This window comes from Ipomoea triloba, chromosome 15 (genome assembly GCF_003576645.1).
Source record: "Ipomoea triloba cultivar NCNSP0323 chromosome 15, ASM357664v1".
Taxonomy (NCBI): Eukaryota; Viridiplantae; Streptophyta; class Magnoliopsida; order Solanales; family Convolvulaceae; genus Ipomoea; species Ipomoea triloba.
In genome coordinates, this window is record NC_044930.1 from 6,417,606 (window position 1) to 6,444,535 (window position 26,930).

Below are 26,930 nucleotides of genomic sequence, written 5' to 3' on the forward strand. Positions count from 1 at the left end.
GCCATTTTTAGACTTTTTACATTTATCAGCTTGTCAAAAGAACTAATTTTACCAAACACTTTTAAACATAACAACTAGTTTAATACGTAGTAGCTCTTTAGTTTCAGCTCCTAGCTTATAGCTTTTCAGCTTTCAGCTACCTTTTCAGTTAAGTTTGCCAAACATAGAACTTGTGGTCAAGTGACATGTAGTGACTCTCCCAAACAGAAATCATGAGATCAATCTTCCATATAGTGTGATGATAATTCGATTATCATTTTAAAAATAATAACTTTGCTACCACATGATAATTTATTACTTTCACATGGGGAAACGGATTAAATGTGTGAAACAAGAAATTTGCTACCACATGATAATTTATTACTTCACATGGGGAAAAGGAAAAAATGTGTGAAATAAGAACTTTGCTACCACATGATAATTTATTACTTCACATGGGGAAATGGGTTTTTATAACCCAATGGTTTAAGCACTAAGCACCCTAAAATATGCATAATAAATCTAAATTATTGTCTTGCACTGTTTTAATTCACTGATTCAGTAATTAGTATTTTTAAGAAAAATAAATCAAAATTATTATTTTTCGTGTTCCAAGATCTAATCATGAAAAAAACATGGATATACTTCAATTAACAAAAAAAATAATTAATTATTTCATTACTAAATAATAAAAATCCACAAATGTCGTCATTGTCTTATCTCTTCCATTGCAAAAGATTTTCCTCATCGAATCTCGTATGTTCAATCGCATTGCTCATTTCCATCAATTAGATGTCTCGTGATCATAATTAATAGATGCAAAAAATTTGTATGAGATCATCTCACAGATCCTTATTTTTGAGACATGATATTTCAATTAACAAGAAAATTAATTAATTACTTCATTAATAATTAATAAAAATCCAAGAATGTCGTCATTGCCTTACCTTAGCTCTTCTGTCGCAAAAGATTCCTCCTCCTCGAATGTCGTCTGTTCAATCCATCGCTCATTTCCATCAACTAGATGTCGAGTGATCATAATTAATCTATGACAAAAATTTGTGACATATAGTCTCACCGATCCTTTCGCGTTGGGTCAAAATAAAAATGTAATACTTATATTGAAAAATGTAATATTAATAAAGAACAAAATGTATTATTTATATGGAAAAATGTAATACTTTTGAAGAAAATGTAATATTATTTAAAAGTATTACATTTTTCTTTATAAGTTACAAACACTTGTCAACGTTACTTATAAGGAAAAACTATAATATTTTAATGAAAAATGTAATACTTTTACTATTTTTTTTCAACAGTATTACATTTTCCTTATAAGTAACAAACACTTGTTTAAAAAAAAAAACAAAAAAAAAACAAACACTTTATTCTTTATTATTAATTCATTTTTGACTATAAGTACTACATTTCAATATAATTTCGTCCCGACCCGTATCACGTATCCTTATCTGTGAGACAGTCTCATACAAGTGTGACCTCGAATAGAGTGTTAATATGATATTTTATAATGAATTTAATGATTCGTATGAAAATAATATAATTTCAAATTGCTTTCCACAATCTCATTTAAATTTCTAGAAAATATGTGATTTTTGGGTAATTTCAATTAAGTTAGTAACCACAAGGCTACAAGTTCAACTCTAACAAGAGCCGTCTATTGTCTTTCTCAGTTTGGGCCAAGTCAACTGAAATTATGTAATGCAGATATATAATATAATATAATATAAAGCAATTTAAGAAGTGCCAAAATAAGTACACAGCTGAATTTGATAACGCAGTTGGAGAACACCTCCTAATCTGCGCGGCCACGCCCAAAGAATCTTTTCACTTAAGATCAACCCGCTGGTTTTTACAATTACAAGGTTCAATGAATTACAAAACTAGGTCTGCCACCTATTTAAACATTAACCTTATAATAAACCTTATGAAAAGATTACAAGTACAGTTTGAACTAATACTACCGATTAAACAAACTGTAACCAACCTGGATTTTAACACAGCTTGTACTGAAATAATTTGGAGCTGATTTCTCCGGATAGTACACCAATCTTTCCCTGTATTGAAGTTTCTTCGCAGCACCTCACTGACTATATATATGTATTTGAAACACTGAAACTTCAATTTCCTTCATTGTAAATGAGCCTATTTATAATGCTGAGGGATCCCCTTTTCTTCCTTCATTCACGTACACACGATCACATCTCTTTCCCTTGTTTTACTCCACTTTCTCCACTCTTATGCTTTGCATTAATTTCCCTTTCATTTTGCATCACAATTTACACACGTTCACTTGCCTTGCATTTTCCATTTTCCATCATTCATTTCTTTGCGCCACATCATTTCATTTTTCATTTTGAGCCACTAATCACGTATGCATGCATTGCATTTTCATTTTCATTTTGCGCCACATGCATTGCCTTTGCTCATCATGGTCACATTTTACTCTTTTCCTTAATCCATGCATAATCTTCAGTCTTCATGTTTGTTTAATCACATCACATATAAACCCATATTTCTTCCCTTCATTTATCAACATATGGCAACTAGCATTAGTACATAAAATCATAATTTTTGTACCAACATCAACTATGGATAACCTAAATTGATTTATCACCTTATAATCATTTACCGCCTTGGCAAAAAATATATATGATTTAAAATTGAATAGTTCAAAAATTAAATTTCTAATACAAAAATCATAATTTATGCTGCCCATTTTAAGGCAATAATAAAATGTACATTTTAATTAATGCAATATAAATTTAGAATAGAAAATTAAATTTATAATACAACAAAATAAGCTAGGTTTGATTTGAACCCATAAAAGATATGTATTTTAAAGATAAGGAAAAAGTGTCAAATAGGCCACTGAACTTATCGCTTTTGTGCAATTGGGTCATTGAACTTAAAAAGTGTGCAATTCAACCATCAAACAATCAAAATTTGTGCAATTGGACCATTTTTACAAAAATTTTCTAGTAAAATCCAATTATATTACTAACATATATGTATTAAGAGTGACATTTTCATTTACCATACTAGTTGAGAGTCAATATTGAAATGTTTTTAACTCAAATTGAATTAAATTTTTTTGTAAAAATGGTCCAATTGCACAAATTTTGCTTGTTTAATGGTTGAATTGCACACTTTTTAAGTTCAATGGTCCAATTGCACAAAAGCGAGAAGTTCAGTGACCTATTTGACACTTTTTCCTAAAGATAATTATAATATGAGGTTGATATTCGTTTAGAATAAAGATTCAAGAAACAATGAGAGCAACATGGGTGCACGAAACCAGTGTGCGCGGAGTGATCGAGGCCAAAAAAGAAAGGAAGATTAAAGAAAACAATATTTCTTACTTTTTTTTTTTAATGGTGGAAATAAACAAGCTAAGCAAATATTATATGACAAATTATTCTGCGATTCGGATTCAAAAATACACAATTTATATACTGTATGTTCACAATGTACATATTAAATGTTCACAAATTTTATACACTAAATATTCACAATTTATATATTAAAGATTCACAATTATGTATATTAATCTGAGTCCATATTGTAAGGTGGACCCGAGTCCATTGTATATCTGTCTATATTAATTGGGCTTAAACTAAAGCAAAATCTTGAGAACTAATCTCGGAGATCAAACCGTCTTCACCTAAATTATTTCTTATTATCTCCGGTGTGTGATCGGATCCATATCGGAGAAGAAGGAGTATTTATGGGGGTCTTAGCATGCGTAGCAGTGATTTCACCGTTCCCATTCTACTATTGGCTATGGAGGTATCCCCAGACATGGGTGGATCTTTGCGGAAAAGATCGAGACCCATGTCACGTGATGGCGATGGTGTCTCACGTGCTGAAGCTGCTCCAGTTCATCGCTATTCTCTCGGTATCCACGTTTTCTTGGCCGCCGCCTTTCTACTTCTGGCCGCTATTCTTCTCCGGCCAGTTCCTCAACGTGAGGGTGTATCAATTGTTGGGGGAGTCTGGGACGTATTACGGCGTGAGGTTTGGGAAGAATATTCCCTGGGTGACTCAGTTTCCGTTCGGAGTAATTAAGGATCCCCAGTACGTTGGCAGCGTTTTAAGCCTTGTGGCTTGTCTGTCTTGGGTTCCTTATACGTATATTCTGGTTTGGATCCTCGGATATGTTTTTATGGTTCACGTGGAATCTAAGGAAGATCCTGGTTCTCGTGCCAAGCCGCTATCCTAGCCTGATTTAATTAGCAGATCGGAGAGACAAGAATTTATGATGGATGCACAACCAGGCTTGTTCTGATCTTTAATTTGTGTTAGTTGTTTAATATTTTGGGGTTTTTCTAATCCTTGTCTAGAAAGTTGGGTTAGCATGTATGATTGACTGATATTGTGGTATGTTATGGTTTTAGACTTTTAGCAGTTGATGATACTCAAATCTAAATCACTCATCGCTATTGCACTTTCAATGCCAAAGAGGCATCTGGAACTATCTATCATTTTCCTTGAATTGGCTTGGAGAGTTTTTTTTTTTTTTTTTTTATTTTATTTTTTTTTTTAAATAAATTAAAAATAATACTCGATTCTTGATTAAGCTACCATAGAAGATACAAAAGAATTTGCTTATAAAAATCTCAAGTTACTCACTTTGATGAATTTCTCATAAAAACCACATGAGAAATTTGATTTTTTTCTAATGCAAAAATTATGGTTTGATTATCTTTATTTCACATACACCTTGAAGACGGTGATAAAGTGTTCTCCTTTTTACCCTTTTAATAATAGAGGGTTTTTGAGTTTTTCATCACGTTGTGATGAATCCTTAACTTTGAAGACCAAATGGGTCACTTCACTTATAATTGTGGGTTTAAAATGGATGGAGTCATAACTAAGTGATTGGGCCGTTAATATAGGTATAACTTAGAGACCAAATTGAAAATGCTTATTATTATTATTGTGGTGTTAGAAATTATTTTTGCAATAAATCAAGTTACGAATTGAAATTAAAAAAAAAAAAAAAAAAAGAAAGAGTAAAGGAATATGCCGTTAGTAAAGTTCGTTCATAAAGGGAAAAGAAAGGAAAACAGACAAATATGTTATCAAATTATTTGGGAAATACTCTCCCGTCCCATTTTATGTGTCTGGTTCAGGAGGCTTGACTGAAGTTATTTTTAATTCATATTTTCATAATATTAAGGTTAGTATTAGTATTAATATACAAAATTTATATATTTATAATCTACCTTCATAGTACAGATAAAATGAGACATGGTGAGTAACAATTAAGTCATCGAACTCAAAAAATCATCCACAAACCTGAAAGAAATTACTCCGTAACAATTAGTAGAGGTGAAGTTTGAGAAGAAAGACCAGGGAGCAGTATGGGAGCAACCTCTCAAAGTGAGGCTCCTTGTGCGCAATAAGCAAATGTCTAGCATATGTTCAGCTGAGTTACAATGAATTTAAATCCTCCCAGATGCTTTGTCGGGCAAAGGCGTGAGGGCCTTTGAGGTTAGGGATTCAACCATTTGGGAAGAAAGGAACAATTAGCATTTATAACAGGTAAACTCAATGTTTTTGTTGACTAGATTGCCATGTGTTTTTTTAACTTTTAATTTTATATTTTTTAATTTAACGCGGAAAATTTCTAGTTTTCCATCCACCGCCACCGCCAGAGAACCTCCATTACTGTCGGATGGCAAAGATCATGAATTATGTATGTGAATAAAGAAAATTGAATTACATATTGAAATTCAAAATTATGGTTACAAATAGTATCAACTTGTGCCAAGGAACTTTGAAGGATATGAGACCGTTTTGACTCGTGCCAAGGAGCTTTGAAGGATATGAGGCCGTTTCAACTCGTGCCAAGGAACCTTGATGAATATGAGGTCGTTTCAACTCGTGCCAAGGAGACTTAAAAGAATATGAGGCAGTTTTGACTCATGCCAAAGGAGTATATTTTGTTGGGAATATTTGTAATTAGGTTTTGATGATACCAAAAATGTGTTAGAATTTATTTGTAATTATTAGTTTCCAAAAGAAGAAAATGAAGAAACATCAAGTTCAGTAAACTGCTACAGTAAGGTTCAGTAAACTGCTACAGTGACTTCGAGAGGTGCTACAGTACCATTCGCATGAGGCACTTTTGAACGAAGTTTTGAGGCCGAAGAAGAAGACAATAATCCATGAGAGGAGGATGGAAAAAGAGTTTGGATGTCATAGAATAAGGATATGATCCACGAGAGGTCGATTGGAAAGCCAAAGTACTCGTGAGAGGTAGATTAAAATGGTTGCAAGACATCAAGTTCGCGCTGCTATAGTACTTCGAGAGGTGCTACAGTACCATCCGCAGGAGACGTTTTTGAACGGAGTTTTGAGGCTAAAGAAGAACATAAAAATCCACGAGAGGTGGATGGGAAAGGAAAAGAAGAACATAAAAATCCACGAGAGGTGGATGGGAAAGGAGTTTGGAAACATAAAAATCCACGAGAGGTGGATGGGAAAGGAGTTTGGATGTCATAAAATCCACGAGAGGTGGATGGGAAAGGAGTTTGGATGTCATAGAAGAAGGATATAACTCACGAGAGGTGGATTGGAAAGCAAAAAGACTCGTGAGAGTTAGATCAAAATGGCTGCGAGACATCGAATTTTCAAGAGGTGCTACAGTACTCGAGAGGTGAATAGTACTATTGCTACAGTAATCACGAAAAATACTCAGATGAACTTGGTTCAATGAGTATTATTCTAGCAAGAAGACTTTTGGAAGAAGAAGTTGCGAGAGGTATGAAGAAATCCTTCAAGCTAGTTCAAGATTCAACTAAGGATTTAATTATACACTTGGAAGATGTCACATGGGAAAAGGTAATATGGGTGACAAATATTTTATTTGAAAAAGTTCAAATAAAATTCAAAGTGATCAGGAGAAAGCTAAAGATGGAGAATGGGCATGAATATTTTATTCAAGAAAGATGGGCTCAAGATAGTGGAAAGAATATTAAATCAAGCATGAAGACAAAGTTTCTTATCAACATGCAAGACACCATACGGGAATTATGGGAGTGGAATATTTTATGGAAGACTTCAAGTGGGATTTCAGATCAAGCTAGCACATGGGATACAAATTAAGGTGGAGCTTCAACGGGTAAAGTATGGAGACTTGAACAAGGAAATATTTTATCAACTCCACTAAGCACGTGAAGGAGACCAAAATTAATGTGGGTTGTTTGGCAGATTTGGACTGCTGCCAAACGGTCAAATTAGCAACAGGAATATTTCTTCCCAAATATAAAACTCCAAGGCTTAGAAGAAAAGGAAGTGGATACCGAAGGGGAATACAAGACAGTGAATGCACATAAAGAAAAGAGAGGAAAAGCTCAGCTTCGAGACATAAAATTCCAGTGTGCATATTCTAAGCTTAAAAGATAAAAGAATCACTTTGATTCTTCTACTAGTCCAGCACAAACACAACAACACCAACTTTCGAAGGGAAGTTTTGAGTAGGCAGTGAAGGATAGGTGGACGGTGCGGCCATTCGCTATCTCAAGGATTGTCAGGCAGTGAAGGATAGGAAGACGGTGCGGCTATCTTCTATCTCAAGGATTGTCAGGCAGTGAAGGATAGAAAGACGGTGCGGCTGTTTCTATCTCAAGGATTGTCAAGAAGGGAAGAAGCGGGTTGCTTCTGTCCAGACTTTGTATTGGTGATAATACATAGCGGATTTGCTCCTTGGAGTGAAAGGAGAACAGTGGATGTAGGCTGCGTTGGCCGAACCACTTAAATTCCTCTCTTGCACTTTACTTTACTGTTATTATTATTATTGTGCAACTAACCCCATAACTCTTATTTACACGAGCACACAATTTACAAAACGCTACAATCATATTTTACGCAAGCTTGAGACTTCCTCTGCAATGAAATTTATTTCCTTAATTCTTTTCAGCTCACTTTGAGTTAGAATCGAAAATTTGATAAAGTCTATTCAACCCCCACTTCTAGACTTTATAGCTTGCTCATCCGGGACCAACATATTTTATCTTCCTCCATTTCAAATTTCGTACACTATTTGCCCCCATATTAGTTGAAACGTATGTGGCTATGAAGTGATGAGAGACAAAGCAATCCCACTGGTCATGCCAATATAATTTTGTGAACAAAGAAAATTGGATTATATATATTAAAATTCAAAATTCTAGTTACCAGTAGTATCAATGCGGTATAGGTACAAGATCTATGTGTAGTCCTCCGGTTCTTTACTTGGATGCATTGAATACTTCATTGAAGGGCCTCTGAAATTCAAGTGGTTTGATCTTCAAAGAAGAGCTTAAATGTTTTTTCTTCGTTGAAGGGCTTCCGGATTCAAATGACTTGATCTTCAATAGATGTTTGGATTAACATGATTTGCATGATCTTCGTGGAATGACTTTTACTTTTAGGATCCTTTTATTGTGATATCTGAATAATATTTTCACGATGTTTACATAGAAATGAGAGTCTATTTATAGTTGTAGGCTCAGAAAAATTTTGATAGGTTCAAGCTCTTTTGATATTATCTATTTAAACAAATTAGATAATATTTATATTATCAAAAATATATTCAAATATTTTAATATTCAAAACTATTCATCCTTAACAATGTTTCAGTGTAACAATGTATTCTTGTTGAATAATCAGGAAACATGTTTGACAACGCTCTTCCCCAAGATTTTGTCTCGCTGCACAAGCGTCAGAAGCGAGGTGGTGTAAGCGATATTCAAGATTGGTAAGTTAATCTGCAGAGAGACAGAGGATGAGAGTGCAGCAACAACTGCGTCCAATTTAGAGAGAACAAGTTGTTGAATAACAAAGTGAGCGATCACTTCACTTTTGCTAGCTATAGTATCAAGAACAATTACCAGTTCCATCATAGCCCACCAGTTGACATGAAGAAGATGGTGCAATCGAGCATCGTCGTGCACAAGGTCAAATAGTGGCGATGGGTTTCCCCTTGTCATAAGAAAAAAAAAAAAAAGAAGAAGCTATTCACAATACAACAATAATAGAAGTTTATTATTCACATTACTTATATAAATGCACTTTTTTAGACCAAACCCAAACGTTGAATTAGAGGATAAATAGAATTTTCAACTAGAATACACTTTAGTTGGATGGTTGGATAATATTGGGATGTGATGAGATTCTCTATTTGTTGTTCTATTTTACAAAGTTTATGAAGGATTATATATATTCATTTATAAAAGGATACAATTATTCATTCAAACTTTAAATTTAAAGTTATAAATCTTATAAAAGTCACAACTATTGGAAGCAAAAAATTAAATAGAGTTACAATATTTATGTTTAAAATATAAGTTACATTATTTCATGTTATTCAATTTGAAAAATGAGCAAGATGAGATTTGGGCTGTTATTATTTCATTCCATGAACGGTAGAAGAAGATAATGTTAGATTTAAAATTTCTTCAAGTACAGAGCTCTGTATTTTGACCAGGGCAAGCCACCCGGCTCACAATCTAAGCAGTGAGACATACCCTTAGGGTCACCTACAAACATAGTACAAATTTCTGCAGTTTAATCCAAGTAGCCTTAGCTTTAACGCACGCCCCCTAAGCGATGCTAGCACCCATCAACTCAGGCTCCTCACCCACAAGACATGCACCAACATTCTCGGTACAGAGCTTTGCATTATTCCCAACGAAGCCTTTGTAGCACATAGCCACATATCCTAAGCATTGAGACCCCCTTTCCATCCTTAACATGCCTGGTTCATGTACATATCAAACCCGTTAACACCCATGTTTACACGACACAAACAAATGCAAAACATGAACTACCATGCCTACTCGTATGTGTCCTCATTTGTGAATATTTTGACTAGACAACATTTTTTTAAATTTTCATGTGAAGGACATTTTGAAAATTAAATATGACAAAAAGAGTTAATTCCAGTAATGGTCCTCCGACTATGAAAGAACCATTGCTGGAATTAACTCTGACAAAAATAACTTTAAAAATTGGCCTCTATCATATATGTGTAAGTCCCCATAAAAGTACGAGCCACCATCTTCAACATCAACATACCATCATGACTATCATATAGTAGCCAGTGAATCATCAACATATGCTGATAACAACTATCATTGTATTATCGTATCTTTACAAAACTGTGGATTACATGATGAAAGATGGATATAAGTTAGAAAAAAAAAAAAATTCAAGACTACACCAGTTTCTTGATTCCCTAAAATTCCTTTTTGAACTAAACAACCACCCAAAGGAAGACAAGGAAAAGTTAATTCCTTTTGTTCTGCAAAAGCCCAGAATCCAATAATGCATCAAACCAATCAACAACCCTTCAACACGCATGGCCTTAGATGCCCTTTGTACCCCTTCCCCAAAAGCCATGCTTCATTATTAGCATCCGTGCCATAAACCTCATCTTCAGACGCAAATGACTGATTTTGTACTAGTGTATGTCTCCTCTCTGCAAACGGGAATTGAATGGCACTGTCAGAGTTGATTAACCACCACCACTCCGCCAACACGCTCCTGATTCTCGTGCCAGGTTCGTGCTGGAGATTTATATAGTAAATGTATGTATGTTTCAAGCTGCGGCTGAGAACCTCCTCGGGGCGCATTGTATGCAGCTTTGTGTCCTGAAGGGGAGGAAGAGCTGTTCTGCTTCGCGGTTGGGCACGCATGTCGAAACGGGGTTTCTGTTCTTGTTGTTGAGGTTTAGTTGTGATGAGAAAACTGAGTAGACTGGCCTGTGGTCAGAGAACTTTGATTCCCCCCTAACATAACAATTTTGCTTTACTCCTTCCCCTTTCCACAATATCCTGTCACACCTGTCATGTTTTTTGCAATGTTGTTTGAGAAAAACTATGTTTTTATTTTTGGTGAAAAACAATGTGTCAGGCAGACCAGTGAAGGGTCAAGTCCAGCACCAGGTCAGGTGGCTAGGGGATAGTTAGGCGGTCAAATCCAGCCCAGCGTCTCGAAAATATGGTGTATAAGAAAATAAAGTTGTACATTCGTTAAAAGATATAGCTTTTGGCGTAATGGTAAAAGTTTAATCGTAACGAGTGGTATAAGAGCTAGTGAACTTACCAAGCAGGGGTTCTTCTTTTGTCTTTGGATGCTGAAGTTTGGACAGCATAATTGTCAGAGTTTGCCAGATATTTGTATGTTGGGGCAAAACATATCCTTCCTTCATTCCAACCCTGGAATATTCGGCCTGCCTTTTGTTCTATCCTTAGCTGCAACACAACAAGACAACATTATTATACTTCACAAAAACATTTCTTGAATTTCCTCAAATTTGAGCACTAATCATTGAGTTCCTCACCTGATCTTTCTCCAGAAGTGGCTGCCAGTCGTTCGTTTTGAGCAGCTTAAAGATTGTGTCCTCGCAGGTAGATGCAAGCCGGTAGTTCAAATCCCCGAGCCAAATTATCTTGCTAGATAGATTGGGACACAATCAAGGAAAAATGTTAGAATTGGAACTGCTTGGCAAAATATTATTGTCTATCCAATGTTGAAGTGTTTCGTTACGTTACTCACTCGTGATCCAAAATGTTATCAGGTGGGACTAGTTTCCCCCTAATGCTGCTCGAGTTATAAAACCGGGTCCTCTTCAAAATCTCGATGACATCCGAGTTTCTTTTGAACTCGTCGCCTTCTTTCTCCCCCGAGGCCAAGTGGGTGCAGACGAAGCAAAACGTTGTCTGGTGCAATGTCATGCTGATAGATATTGAACCCTGCAATCAAGTTAACAATGTTCAATTAAACATGACTCAATTGAGGCAACCAACCAAGTAATGACATCAATTAAAAGAGGTGAAAAAACAACCTTACCTTGTTACCAAGGTATCCCATAATGCCTCGGCCAACACACGAAACCTTTAAACTGCTAATATGTTGATACAGGTCAGAACGAACCCACACGCATAGAAACAGCCCTACCATTTGCTTGCTGGCTGCTAAGCAGAATTTACTTTGCTCTGAGCCTTCATCGCTAGTGGAAGAATCCGAATTCGTGCTAAAGAATCTGCCCGACTCTTCGTTTTTTAGTTCGTTTTCTATGGAGAGCAGATCAGAGAAGCTAGGTCTTGGTTTTAGGCCAGTCTGGTGTTGCAGTTCATGCAGGAGGGGTGATTCTGAAGTTTTCTGGTGGGAATCTGGGGTGTGAGTGTAATTAGGGGAAATTTCTGGGTCTGATTTGGTGTTTAAAGCTTGTCGAATCAAAGACAGCCACTTGGCTGCTGGGCCACTGTCTTCTGCCCCTAGTACATTGCCTGCATTCAGTGGGACAATTTCCTGGAACCTGGTTTTACAACACAAAGGTAGCATGATAAATACAAGGTTGTACACTTTTAGCCTACTAATTAATGACCTTAATTTAAGGAAAATTCTATAGGTAAACACATGTGTCCATAAACACCATAAAACGATAATAGGCCGCTAAACTTAAAATGTGCAATCAGAGCATCAAACAAGCAAATATGTACATTTGGAACCGTTTCTAAATTTTTCAAGTAAAATCTAACCATATTGCTTATATGGTATGGAGTTGTTATGTTCTTTCCTTTGTCATATTAGTTGAGAGTACATATTGAAATGTTCTTAACCCAAATTGCATCAAAAGAAAAAAAGAAAAAGGTCTCAATTATACATAATTCACTTGTTTGATGACTCAATTGCACACTTTGAAGTTCAGTGACTCAATTGCACAATAGAGATAAATTTAATAGCCTATTTGACATTTTTTCCTAATATCTATCACAATTCATGTTATTCCAAAAAACATATAATACATACGGAGTAATATTTTAAAAAAGATCGTTCTCTACAACACAAAGTATCATCAGAAACGAAAGATCATAGTAACCTTTTATTTTGTCTATTTGGAAGGGATTTATGTTAATCTCGGATAATGTGTTATATCAACTTCAAAAAGATAAATTAATTTCACAAGAAAAATAGGCATTTAATCATAAGAGTAGTTTACTGATTCGTATTTAATATTTTTAAAAATCTCAAACTTTAATTATTTAAATGGTGGGAATCTTAATTAGGTGGGATAAGATATGTAATGATTTGTAATTAATGTGGGGAAAATAAAACCAGATCATACCCAAGCACATATATGTCAGCTGGAGGAGGGGACTTTATCCATTCCATCAAGTTCAATCCATCATGGGGGGTCTTGCCACCAACATTCCATGTCCCCACAAACATCCTTATAATTCACAAAAACAATTAGGTAGTGAGAGAGAGAAGAGAGATGAATGGAGCACCACTATTTGGACGCAAAAACAAAAACCAACAACACAATAAAACAAGATTTAGAGTTAGAAATTTCCAAATAATTAATTTGCCAACTAACCATAAATCATACAACCATAAATCATACATGTATTAAAAAAAACTAATAAACCAGCAATGGACAACTTAGTTAGTCACATGGGTGAAGTTTGAAAACAATGACTCGAGATCGAGTTTCACCCGCGACAGTGTGGAGCAACCTCCCAAAGTGAGGGAGCTCCTAGTGCGCAGTAAGTAAAGGTGCTCTGCTCTGTCGGCCCCTTTTGTAACAATAATTGGTAACAATAATAAAACTAATAAGGCTAAGTTTGTATAAACTGCTTAAATAACTTTTCCACAACTATTCCTCTTCGACAACTCAACGAGTTCAAATTTATTTATAAATTTGTCATTTAACCCATTATTGAAAAATTAAATACTTTTAACGTTTCACTTTACTCGTCCTACTAATTTTCATTGATCAAACAATTCTTCTTTTTTTTTGTTTATTATTTTATTAACAGACCATATACATACAATGAGACGGATTTAGTAAATCAGAATTAATGATAGAAAATAAAAATATCATCATAAAGAATAAATCAAAAGTTAAATAAACTCATGTTTATTTTCATAAAACACGAACTTAACAATCCTATATTGGAAATTGAGAAAAAAAATTGCTCATTAATTAGAAAAGTGAAGTGTGTGAAATAAGAACTTTGCTACCACATGATAATTTGTTACTTCACATGGGGAAAAGGGTTTTTTTAAGCCAATGATTTAAGCACTAAGCACCCTAAAATATGCATAATAAATCCAAATTATTATTCTCCCTATTCCAAGATCTAATCATGAAATAAACATGGGTACGCTTCAATAAACGAGAAATTTAATTAATTAATCCATTAATAAATAATAAAAGTTCACAAATGTCACTGCCTTACCTTAGCTCTTCCGTCGCAGAAGATTCCTCCTCCTCGAATCTCGTCCGTCTAATTCCATCGCTCGATTCAATCAACCATATGTCTGGTGATCATAATTAATACACGGTTAATATGATATGTTAATATGCTATAATGAATTTAATGATCCATAATATAATTACTCTCAACAATCTCGTTTAATGTCAAACATGTGATATTCAGAGCAACCTAGTCAAGTTAATAGGATTGCTTTGATAATCTTCGACTCTTAGTTGTAGCGTCTTATTGACTTTATTGTTTTGAATCAGTCAGCTATAAACAACTTAAGCTAATTTATCTCATCTTAAATTTTTATTGCTCTCATGACAGATGAGACTCAATCCCTAATCTCTTCTCTTAAATTTCACCTCTGACCAGTTTAACTGCCCATGCGAGCGAGAATTATAGGGTTTGGGGCAAAAAATTGAGGGCACATGGCAAGTAGAGTGGGGTATAAAGCATAGTAATATTTCCTCCATCTACGTGGCGGACAGAGAGGTAGATGATTTAGAAACAACCAAACGGAGCCCACAACTTTCTGATTCTCTCATTTTAGCAATTGCTCCTCTTTGATGTCCAATCACATAATGAACCACCTATATATCGTACGAAAGTTCTAAAGAGCCGCCGAGAAATTCACCTGATAATTCCTCCGGCACGACGGCGCGGCCGCTCTCGTCGGAGCAGCTCTTCCTTCTCCGTTCAACTCTGTTCATCCCACCTGACAAAAATTTTAACAAACACAAATTCTCAGAAATCAAAGATTCACCCAAAAAAAAAAAAAAAAAAAACACTCTGTGTACTTAAACTCAAAAAAAAAAAAAAAAGCTGAGAGATTTATTTGATATTTACCGTTTATAGTGTAATCTGAATGAAACTCATCGGCGCCGCTCTGAATATTCAACCACTTTTTAACAACCGCTTTAGTCCAAGAAGAAGACTGCAGCAATAAATGGCAAGAACCCATCTTTACAAACATACAAAAAGAAATAAAAATAAAAAATAAAGCCATTTGTATACAAAGATGCATAACCATCAAAGAACCCACCTTTGAAATCTTGCGTTCTTGTTTCATGGCGGCCAATGAAGCTGGAAAAACACACTCACAAATAAGTTCCAAGAAAGCAGGGGATATGATCCCAGAAACAAGAACAGAAGATGCAATGATGATTCGAGGCGAAATAAAGACAGAAAATTTTTCATTCCCAGAATTAAACATGGAAAAAAGATGGCAAAAGAGCAGAGACTTACATGGAAGTATGGGAAGCTAGGTAGCTTTGTTGTTGGGTACAAAGAAGGGCTTTTAATCTTAGCCTTTTGTGTTGGGAAAATTTTCACTTTTTCCCCTTTTCGATTATTCTGTAGAGAGAGAGAGAGAGAGGGGGGGAAGTGGGGAGTTTAAAGACTTTAAGCTAAGTTGCAGTGATTATGATGATTATTATGAGATGGGAAGGGAAATGGGGTTGTATGTATAGGTGAGGGGGATGGGAAAGGAAGAGACTTTTTATGTATTTATACAATGATGAAAGAGATTGGAGATTTTGGGAATTAAATGGGTGCGTGATTGCGTGGACTTGCGAGATAGGATTCTTTCATATTTGAATATATACATACAACTTTACATTGTGGCTGTGTTTGAGACAAGTAATTAAAAATTTGATAAAAAGGAGATAATATTTTTAGTCATGGTACGATTCTAGCTTGCATATAAATGAAGGGATCCAAGAGATTAGGGCAGATCATCATGTGATCATTTACTCATTTAGGGTGCGTTTGGTTCGCACATGGGAATCGGAATCGGAATGGGTATCAAATACTTGGTAAGGGTAATGGGTTTTGGTGAAAGTATTTAGCATGTTTGGTAGTTGGGTGGAATGAGAATGATTATTAATAGTTGGGGAAGAAATGAGGAAGGGAAATGAAACCCTTATTTAAATAAGGGTATGAGTTTTCTCATTAATGGGGTATTCCAAACCCATAGTAACATTCTCAAAACCTATCAACCAAACATTAACAATCACTTTGATACCCATACCTTATACCAAAACCCCCCAACCAAACACACCCTTAATTATTTAATTTTTCGATTATTATTAAGATGGCAGATTTGATTTCTTGTGCAACTTCTTTAAGTGGTGATTTGAGTCATTTAAGAATCAAATGCGTAACTTTAATTAATTGAAAGATTAAATTTACATTGGCAAAATTTTTTTTTAATCATGGAGGGAGTCCGTTTAAGAAAAAAAAAACTTAGATATTATCAATTGTAATATTTTTAGCTCAAGGGATTCCTAACCTATTTTCATCAAAATTATGTAGAATAAAAGGGAGAGACTTGCAAGAATATTGGCGAAGTTTCTTTTGCTTTTAGAAAAATGTTATTTTACCTTAAATAAAAATTCAATGTTAATAGTTTAAAAAGAAACAACTTGACAATCACCTTGTGCTCAGATGATACCATATGGGAGGTCTATGTATGAAAAGATACTACAATGTAATAGGGTCAATTGTATTAAAAAAATAAAAAACTTCAAGTAAAACTAATTGAAGTAAACTAATATCTAAAAATATTATATATGTGAATTCAAATTATATCCATTGTTTTTGTCCTTATTTTTAGTGCTAAAATATTAGTGCATCTAGTTTAAAATGTTATATAATACATTTTAATTTGACAAAATTGCTTTGCATTGTGATTCCATTAATTTCCTGTTAAAACTAATTAAGGAAAATATTTTAAAGAAATTAAAACTAATTAAAAAAAATATTATGACAATCTAATTAATCATACCATAATTGTTAGTTATTATAATAATTTTATCATAAAATTATTGGCTCACATATTTGAATTACTTTTCTTTTTCATTATAAACACAATAATATGGTAATAATTAATTTATGATATTTTTCAAATTGTATCTATTTTTCTTTCAAAATATATAGAATTTTGACAACTTCAATGGGTTAAAATAATGTTTAAAATTATTTTATATTTTTATTAATAATTTTAATATTAGATTCAAATCTTTGTGTGTGCGCCTGTGGGGGAGGGGGAGATGAGTGGATTCAAATGAGAACAACACATTCTTGTTGAGAATTTAATTAGTCAAAATTGATAGTGGATGACTAATTTAGTCATTACGGCATAGTCGAGGGACCAAAATGGTCATTAATTCTAAATCCTAAAATGTTGACAAAGTGTTATCACATTTTGTACTAGGAGGAATCATCACTTGTAGGAATCGAATCCGATTCTCCCGAAATTCTTCCCCACAAAAAAGATCTCACTTGCCACTTGAGCTACCCCATTGGGTTAGAAACAGTTAACTGTAATTACAAAAAATATGATCAGGATTTACAATTCAATATGAACCATGTTCCATGGTATAAGAATGGGTTGCTCTATAACTTCTAACAAATATTAATTGTGGTTGTCTAAAATAAACACTTATTCATATTTATTTGAAAATTGTGAATATATTACTTTTTTGATACTTTTTTTTTGAAAAGAATTTTTGATTTTTTTTAATACATAAAAAAAAGCAATAAAGTTGAATTACTAAGAAAAACTAAAATCTTGCCCTCTACAGTGTCTGTCCTAAAATGGTCTTACCCCACCACCCACTCAACTCTCCCAAATTAGCTAACCTTATATTTAATCAAGTGTAAATCCCACTTTTTAGTCTTTTTATTAATGTATCATTGTTACATACTTATATATAGTCCTTTTTTTTTTTTTTTTTAACTCTACCTTATTATATTATTCACTTTTATTCGTTTTTTACAATTAACAATTCATTTAAATTTCTATTATTTCATCTTTTAAAAAATGAAGCTAGTATGTAATGTAATTTTGTCATTCAATTAAAATAATTTATGTGAGAGATGAATTACAAGTCGAGGACAAGAGACTTGAATGATAAAATTATATATTAATTTACTACTCAATAAAATTATAACAATTAAAATAGTAACAATAATATTGTACGGAGTATTACTTTCATTCATCTAATATAGTTTTTTATATTAAAATAATAAATCTTTCTAATTACAATTCATCCAAATTATGCAGGGCGAAGACAACAATAAGTCGCAAATTATATTGTGGACCATGATCATAACTGATACTGCAGTTGTGTTTAACGGATACTGCAGTTGTATTGAAAAGATACTGCAGTTGCACGGAACAGAGGTCGTTCATCCGTTCAACACAACTGCAGTATCTATTCAACCCAGCTGCAGTATATTTTCAACACAACTACAGTGTCCGTTCAACACAACTGCAGTTCCAGATGAATGACACGGCCTCTGTTCCGCACAACTGCAGTTCCTTTTCAACACAACTGCAGTATCCTTTCAACACAACTACAATATCCTTTCAACACAACTGTAGTATCAACCATGACCTATGGTCCATAATGCATTGTGGACCATGGTCCACGGTATAAGGACTGACAATAAGTGGGTTGAAATGTCACTCGAAGACGCCTGCAGGCATGACTGTTGTTCGATTCCAATTCCAAAGTGTCGGCTCACGATTTCAAAAAATGATAAATCGGCACATTTTGATTTAAACTGTCGGTTCAATTTTATTCTTTTATGTAAGTTTTATTTTTTAGTTTTAAAATAGGTCAAATTCAACAATTTTTTTTAACGTTTTGAAATTGAAACTGATGAGTTTTGAACCAAAACCGATGGTTCAGACTCTCAATTTTAATAAACAAAATTTTAGTTCTAAATCGTAACTGAAATTCAGTTCCAATTAATTATCATACTATCCAATTCAGTTCAAATCGAAACTTGATCACTCCCAAGTCCTAAACATTGCTTGAAGTTTTGAGGGCCGTAGTCAAAAGTAAAACTGAAAGATAAGAGGTCGTACTACATTTGCTTACCTCATTGTGTTGACTAATGACTACAGTTGAAAGTGTAGTGCTCGCGGGGGATAATTTGTCTTTTTTTAAAAATGCAATTAATGCTAATGCTAGTTTTAGTTAAAACTGACATTAATATCACATAATCACGTGCCTTCAACTGTTTTAAAAACTTAAAATTAACAACAAAATAAAAGGGCTAACCAAACATGTCTGTTTCCCCCCACACCCCCCCAAACATTTCCGGTTGGTTCATGGAGTTAGAGGCAATAAATTTTAATAAAAGTACCATTTATAATATAATTTATCATCTTTAATTTTTATTTTTTTTGAAAACATTTATCATCTTTATTGAGTAATTGAGTTCATAGTAAAATCCAAAGAATTAATTCCATTTTGGTCCTAAATTTATAGATGATAGTCCATTTTTTATCTTTTTTTTTTTTATACAAAATTCACTTTTGGTCCTAATATTATTGTGGTATGTCTTTTTTTTTTTTAATCTTCTATCAACAAAACAATTTAAATTCTGTTAAATAGAAGGCATTTTGGTCTTCAATTATGAATTTTTTTAAAAATAAACATAAAAAATATAGCGGGTCAACGTACTTTGTATAAAAACAGATCGAAATATTCTTGTGTTTAACGATATTTCAACGATTTTGCTGACGAATGACAAAAAATTGTCATGCCACAATAATAATAGGATCAAATAAAAATATTCAGATAAAAATGACTAAAAATGAATTATCACGTATAAATCTATGATCTAAAATGAAATTAACTCAAATCCAAATGCATTTGTATTTTTTTTTTATTATAAATATTAGCTATTTCATTTATAGTTTTTGTTTAGGTTGTTCAATATTATTAAGTATTTGACTTGGAATGTGGGTTGGACGAAGACGTTAAGATAATTTAGAGAAGTCGTTGGTAATAGATTAGTATGGGCATAGATAACAACCACTACCATACGCCAAAAGTTATATATAGTAGCAAAGATGTACTACGTAACTTTATTTTCTTATATTTGAATAGTAGTAAGTATCATGTTTTGATGTTAAAATGTTAGACTCAATTCTCCAAGTATGTGCCCAACAGGTGTGAAAGCTTATCTCATTACGGGTCGGGTCGACTCAAAATGCAAATGTAATACTAAATCAAGAATATAATATTTATTATTTATATGAAAAAATGTAGTAATATTTTTTAGGACAAATGTAATACTTTTTTCATCAAAGCTATTACACTGTCGCTAGTGAGACTCAATTTTGGTCTATCTTCCTAAACTTCACGCCTGTGATTAGTTGAGCTGTCCATGCGGGCACATTGATTTGCTCTTGCTCATAGAAATAGAGATAAAAAAGTATAGTTACTTTATACAATTTTTTTTAGTCATAAGAAAAACTCGCAACTTATCTAAGAATGTACAAAAGATATGCACGAGATAAACTCTGCAATGTGATCTTAACCGGTAGATGACCACAATGAGATAAACCAATATAAGTTATTCATAACTGATCGGTCAAGTCAAGAATGATCAATAGATCACTCACACCGTACCAAGAGTTACAGAGTATAACTTTACATATTTTTTTTAAAAGTATAAAAACAAAAATTTTTAAATTGAATAGATACATTGACAAACCTTTATTATTGAAACTGTAAAAGTGACACGGATTGATACCAACTAGATTTAAGCCGTTTAACGATAATTTTGATTGCTTTGACTTTAGAGATGGACTTAGTGGAAGTCCCTCCTAGTTGACTTTAAAAAAAATTATTATTAAACAACATTAATGGATGCTAATTAATTGTACGGAATATAATCACAGGTCAGAACATGATAATCCTAACTTTTGGTTTGTCCTTTGAGTGCGGCAAATTATGCTATGGACCCGTGTCTATCTTGCAAGGTAGATTCATATCGATGTTCACAATTTTAGAACTTTATATTCATAATTTTAGATCTCAATATACAAAATTACATTACTCAATATTCACAATTTTCGAACTCACAATTTTGTTATATAAATTCAAAAATTGTGTTATACCATTGAATATAGAGTTATGAAATTGTAAATATAGACCTTCACCACGTACTATTAGACATTTTAGGTTTACCATCAATAAACGATATAAGATATTATAGAACTCCAAACAAAAAATATTTTTCTTTTATTGAACACTTCGAGAGTCGAAACATAAACGTAAAATTCCACCTTTTTTTTTTTCATCCAATCTTGCATGCCTTCTTTGTCTCATCATTCAAATGTCAAAGAGAGGGAGAGAGATAATCCATTTGCTTACGTTGCAATATTTTAGGACAAATATTTGTTTATTTATTTATTTTTATTAGGAAACACAAGGAGAAGTGCTGAAGTCATTTTCATGGATTCAAAAAAATCATTGTCCCTTTTCTATCCAACACATAGCATTATATTGAGACTTAGGTGTTTTCATTTATTGTCCAAAAATTATTAAGTTTTTAGAGACACTTGGCAAATTAAAGCAACAACACATTTTATTATCACAGTTATTAATTTGCGATTGACTATTCCTGCAACGTGTCAGTGATACAATTCATATGCACCGAAATTTTTTATGATAATTTAAATAAATTTTCCCTCCTGTGACTATGCTATATAAGACTTTTTATGCGATAAAGATTAGTGACATGTGTAATTACACTAATTAATTTCTAAAATATATTCATGTTAGCACACCAGCCATCAGATTAATTTTTTTTTTTATAAAAATTACATATTTATTAAATACCATAAATCTAGACTAATTGATGTTGTTGAGATTATATATTACTTATGACTTATTGAATCAGACTCAATAAAATGTACGTATCGGACTCCCAACTCCTAGTTAAGGCCAAAGGTCACAATGAGACAATAGGTAATTGTTGCTAAAGCACAGAAGGGAAAATTGTAAGCCTCTAGCTCCAAGGTTGCTAAGAAATTAAATTAGCTAATTTGTACACATATCATGCTTTAGTAAGATATATATATTAACTTGTACAAAAATATAGTTTTTATAACTTGGGGTTGAGTTTCAATTTTTGTTCAGTACAACATTCCATTACTCTCGATTCACTCTAAAAGCATATGTTTGATTCACGAAAAAAGGAAAATATAAATCCTATTCCCTCATGGATAAAATAGACGAGGAATCTTGTGGTTTAGTGGCTCTCCCAAATAAAAGGTTATGCATTTGAGCCTTAATGTGAACGGTATTGACTTTTTGTGCTTCAGTGAGTTGTTATTGTTGTTATTATAGTGCATAACAAAAGATGATAAGGATAAATTAGGTATTACCGAAAAAAAAACTGTCTATTTTTAATAATGCTATTTCATTCCCAAGTCCATCCCAACTTAATTATTTCATGAACCAAAAAAACATGATTTAAGTCCCTTGGGAAATTCACTCTTGCTTAAATTACTGCCATATTATTGTTTTTTTTTTTTGAAAACACTGCCATATTATTGTTAATTACTCAATTATAGCATTCTAGGTGTGTTTGGTTCATGGGCTTACCGTTTTACACACTAGGAATGAGAATCAAAATTTAGTGTTTAGTTGACAATTTTTTAAAACACAACTATGAAATTTGATTACCCCTCCAATTAAAAACTTATTCTCTAATTTAAAAAAAAAATTGTATCATTCCATCTTATTGGTAATATGATTTTTAAGTTTAGATTAGTGCATTTAGATTTTTGTTTTGATTTTTTTTTTGTTCATATTAGTGCTTTGGATGTCATTATATTAGGATCAATTGTCTTGATTTTTTATTTTTGTATTTTTAAAACCTTTATTACCATTATAGGGTCATACATAACCAAACATCAAATTGGTAATCATTCCAATTTAACCTTACTACCCAAAATATTTTCATCAAAACCCATACCATTACTAAATATTTGGTTCTCATTCCAATTTCTTATGTGCGAACCAAAGACACCATGTATTCTTCTTCATGGAGTTGAATTAACAGTATGCATGCCTCCATGCATATTCAAAACTGGAACATACACTTAATTAGCTTGTTAATTACTCATCAAATTAAATATAGCTTTCTATTCCGATCCATCGTGTTGGATTAACATTTAACACGTACCTCCTCCATATTCAAAACTCAAACCACACTCATTTCATCACACATCATCAATCCATAAGATATTAGCTTAGCCTACTTTACGGCACGCAGTGAATCATATTGAAATATTGATTTTTAGGAATTATTATATTTCAACGCGCGCATGTGCACTGGAACTGGATATGCATGCCTGTATTTTATTATGCCTTACGTAGTTACGTATATACTACAACGGAGTAATTATATTATTTAGTTTGGGAATAAATTAAAGTATATAGTAATAATAATTAATTAGCGGTTGAAAATGAAAATGTGAAAAAAACTTAACAGCTGGAGAATTTGCATCACCCTTATGAAATCACTGTTTCCAGGTGTTGTGTTTTGAATTGAGTGCTGGGATCGCAGTGGATTGTATGGTCTCCTGACTCCACAGAGGATACATACATTGTATATATGCTTATGTAAATGTTAATTAATTAATCTCAATTCAATATTCTAATTTCAATAATTAATTAATTAAACCGCTACGTCATGTATATGCGTGATGATCAAACGTTGTACAAAGGTATAAGGTTTTATTTTTAATTTTGAACTTTTTTCTATTTTTAATTATTGTATGATATATGTTTATCCAAGTGTTGATTTGTCTCGCGATGAGGTGGTTATGTTGGTGAACTCGTGGTATGTTTAGCAAAATTTCAACAATCATCGAAGGGGTAATTACGTATGTGTATAAGATTTGGTGATGTTTGACTTATTAATTGGTTTAAAATTTCATCTAGAAGCTAAGATTAACGATATGATGAGATTAAAATAGTTGGATTGGAGGGAGTATTGGTGATTAAAATTTGTGAAAAATTATTTGTTTGGAAAAGCAATATAATGGCACTAGTAAAGTTGTAACACTAAATGATTAATAAGGATATTTGTATTAAAATGTACATTTTTGTATGTAAATAATTTGTTAATTTCTTATTAATTATATAAAGGAAAATGATCAAATAGGCGCTTCAAATGTAGACAAAAAATAATTAAACCCTCAAATTATGCAAAGTTTCAATTAGACACCATAACTCTTCATTTTGATATCATTTAGCTTATTATAGCTTCTTAAATTGATAATAGGGAATATTTTCTGTGTATACCTCCCCATACGTACCATACATCTGCTCAGTATCCCGTCAGACCACAGAGAAGAATTATTCCCGACCACAATAGACCATATGTTTGATCACACCGACCTAAATGCAATAATCGAGATATATAACTAGGAGTTGCAGTCATACTTCATAGATTAGGGCCTGGCCCCGATCCTTTGGGACGAGACAAGCGCTCCAAGCAGGGTTACTTGGAGATCCAAACCTAGACTCCTCGCTAGGTAGTCAGGAATCTAAGTACATGTAGTTGTCGAGGCCCTAGTCCCAAGCTGAAGGTAATGGGTTAATCAACCTGGTTGCATCAAAATGAGGAGCAAAGGTGCTTAATTATAAAATTTTATAATTTAGGGACTTAATTGCTATTAGACCTGAAATAGATGATTTACACTTGTGTGAGACTATCTCACCATGGGGCAGGTTGGGGCAAGGTGAAAATGTGATACTTATACGCACAAATGTCATACTTATATGCTCAAATATAATATTAATCAGGAATACAAATTTTGTTACTTATAATGGTAATGTAATACATTTAAAGGAAAATGTAATACTTTTACATTTCGATTTAAAAGTATTACATTTTTCCTCAAAAATATTATATTTTTCTTTATATGTATGTAAGCGAAACATTATTTATTATGAAAAATATAATATTTTTACATCAAAATGCAAAATTAATATTATTATTATTAATGGCACATTTGGAGATTTTATCTCCAAAAGCTCGCAACTTTTAGGTCGAGTGAGAATTTTTACACGTACGAGATTTGATGCAAATTGTATTTGGAGTTTGGACCATGGTCTATGTTGTATGATGGATCATGATCAAATGCCGTGTTCTTTTATATTAAGTTATTAATGGCATCAATTAATCATGTACTATGTTTATAATATTTAATTTGTTATATATGTTAATAAACTCAAAATTTATAATTTATATAAACATTAAATTACATGAAAACAAAGTTTATAGTACATAAATATTATATTATAGGTGCACTATGTTTAAGAACATTCATCCTGGCCTATACTATGTTCATAATATTTTTATATGATCATAAATATAAGCGTTAATGCATATAAACACTAAACTGCATATACATTATATATATTTTTATTCACTTTGTAGTAGGTTGATAATGGTAATTCTACATGTTAATCAAAACAAAGTTTCATGTGTATAACCATATGGAGAAGCGAATTGAAGAATACGAATGATTGTTAATCATGTCATCATTTTAGACTAGAATTCACCTTGCATGGTAAACTCTAGTCACAATATAACAATGTTTTTTGGCGTAGTGCGGGCAATGGGGCGGTGGCCTTGATCCAAATGCCTTCCCAATCACATTTTAAACTAGAATTCACCTGCTATGTTTGCACGGGCTTGACTCACTGGTTCAATAGACAGTATTTAGAGAAAGAGACTAAAATTTGATTTCGATAGCAGTAATGTGAAGATTATGCCCAAGGTGGGTAGTTCCCGTATGCACACTGACATTTAACAATGTCTGCAGAGTCATCACTAAATTATCGTAATTTATATATTCTTAAATATTTTATTGGCCCGATGTGTGAGGTTCTTGAAGTTGGAGATTTAACTTTTTGAGAGAAATAGAATTCACCTTACGTGATGAACTCTGATCCACGATATAATGATGAAACATTCGGAATAGTGCAATGGGGCCAAGGGCGTTCCACCGCCCTAGACCTTGGGCATCCAAATGCCTTCCCAATCACATCTATAATATTGTATCGTCTAATCTTCATTGTAGTGTTCCACCGCCCTTTGATCTCCAATGACTTTATAAATAAATTACTATTTAAGACGATTCAATCATCAAATCAATTCAATAACTTTGACGGGTAATCTCAAGATGTCATTTCGGTATTAATGGAATCTATATATATATATGGTGAAGTATTGTCTATAGACTATATATAGTCTATACACATTGAATGCGACGTTGGTTACACATCACATATGAAGCCATATGTGATCCAGTTTGTTTAATGTCTGTCTTGTCTACCTAGCTTATAGCCTTATAGCTAGCTAGCTATAGATCGAGGTGTGCAGTGTAGATGTAATGTATCATCATAATCATCTCCTCTAAAACCCTACCTAGTTTTAATACAGTTGTAGCTAGAGATATTCATAAATGCATGCATGGATGCAATAGATATACATATCATTATGCAGAATTAAACAACTGTCATTTATTCTTCTCCCAAACTGTCATTTATTCTTATTTACGAGAGAGACGATATAAACGTTAATGAGCTTTGTTTTTCTTTTTGGGGTACTTAAGTAAATTAATGATGTTTGTAATTGTTTTAAATAAATGACGTTTGTAATTATATGGGTGATGGGTAAATACGCAATTGGACTACGCGCGCACTTTGCCACCCTACTTGACAACCACTCGGTCGGTCCGCATCGACCACTCTACATTCCGTCGACATCCACTCGGTCGGTCCGCATCGACCACTCTACATTCCGTCGACATCCACTCGGTCGGTCCGCATCCACCACTCTACA

General features: G+C 33.1%; 2 protein-coding genes across 2 annotated transcripts; one reads left to right on the top strand and one right to left on the bottom strand.

Moving 5' to 3' along the window:
* The first annotated feature begins 3,632 nt into the window (after positions 1-3,632).
* LOC116006087 (phosphatidyl-N-methylethanolamine N-methyltransferase-like) lies at positions 3,633-4,492 on the top strand. The gene has a single exon (XM_031246354.1). It carries the CDS (start codon positions 3,725-3,727, stop codon positions 4,217-4,219), a length of 495 nt encoding a protein of 164 aa, XP_031102214.1. The 5' UTR covers positions 3,633-3,724; the 3' UTR covers positions 4,220-4,492.
* A 5,589-nt stretch (positions 4,493-10,081) lies between these two features.
* On the bottom strand, positions 10,082-15,721 carry LOC116006178 (type I inositol polyphosphate 5-phosphatase 8-like). Its single transcript, XM_031246466.1, has 11 exons — positions 15,504-15,721; positions 15,301-15,341; positions 15,105-15,192; positions 14,893-14,973; positions 14,235-14,316; positions 13,118-13,222; positions 11,839-12,307; positions 11,545-11,741; positions 11,330-11,441; positions 11,092-11,240; positions 10,082-10,829 (listed from the first exon to the last, which is right to left on the bottom strand). The coding sequence occupies exons 2-11, from the start codon at positions 15,325-15,327 to the stop codon at positions 10,586-10,588; spliced, it is 1,554 nt and encodes a 517-aa protein (XP_031102326.1). The 5' UTR covers positions 15,328-15,341; positions 15,504-15,721; the 3' UTR covers positions 10,082-10,585.
* Positions 15,722-26,930: the final 11,209 nt, after the last annotated feature.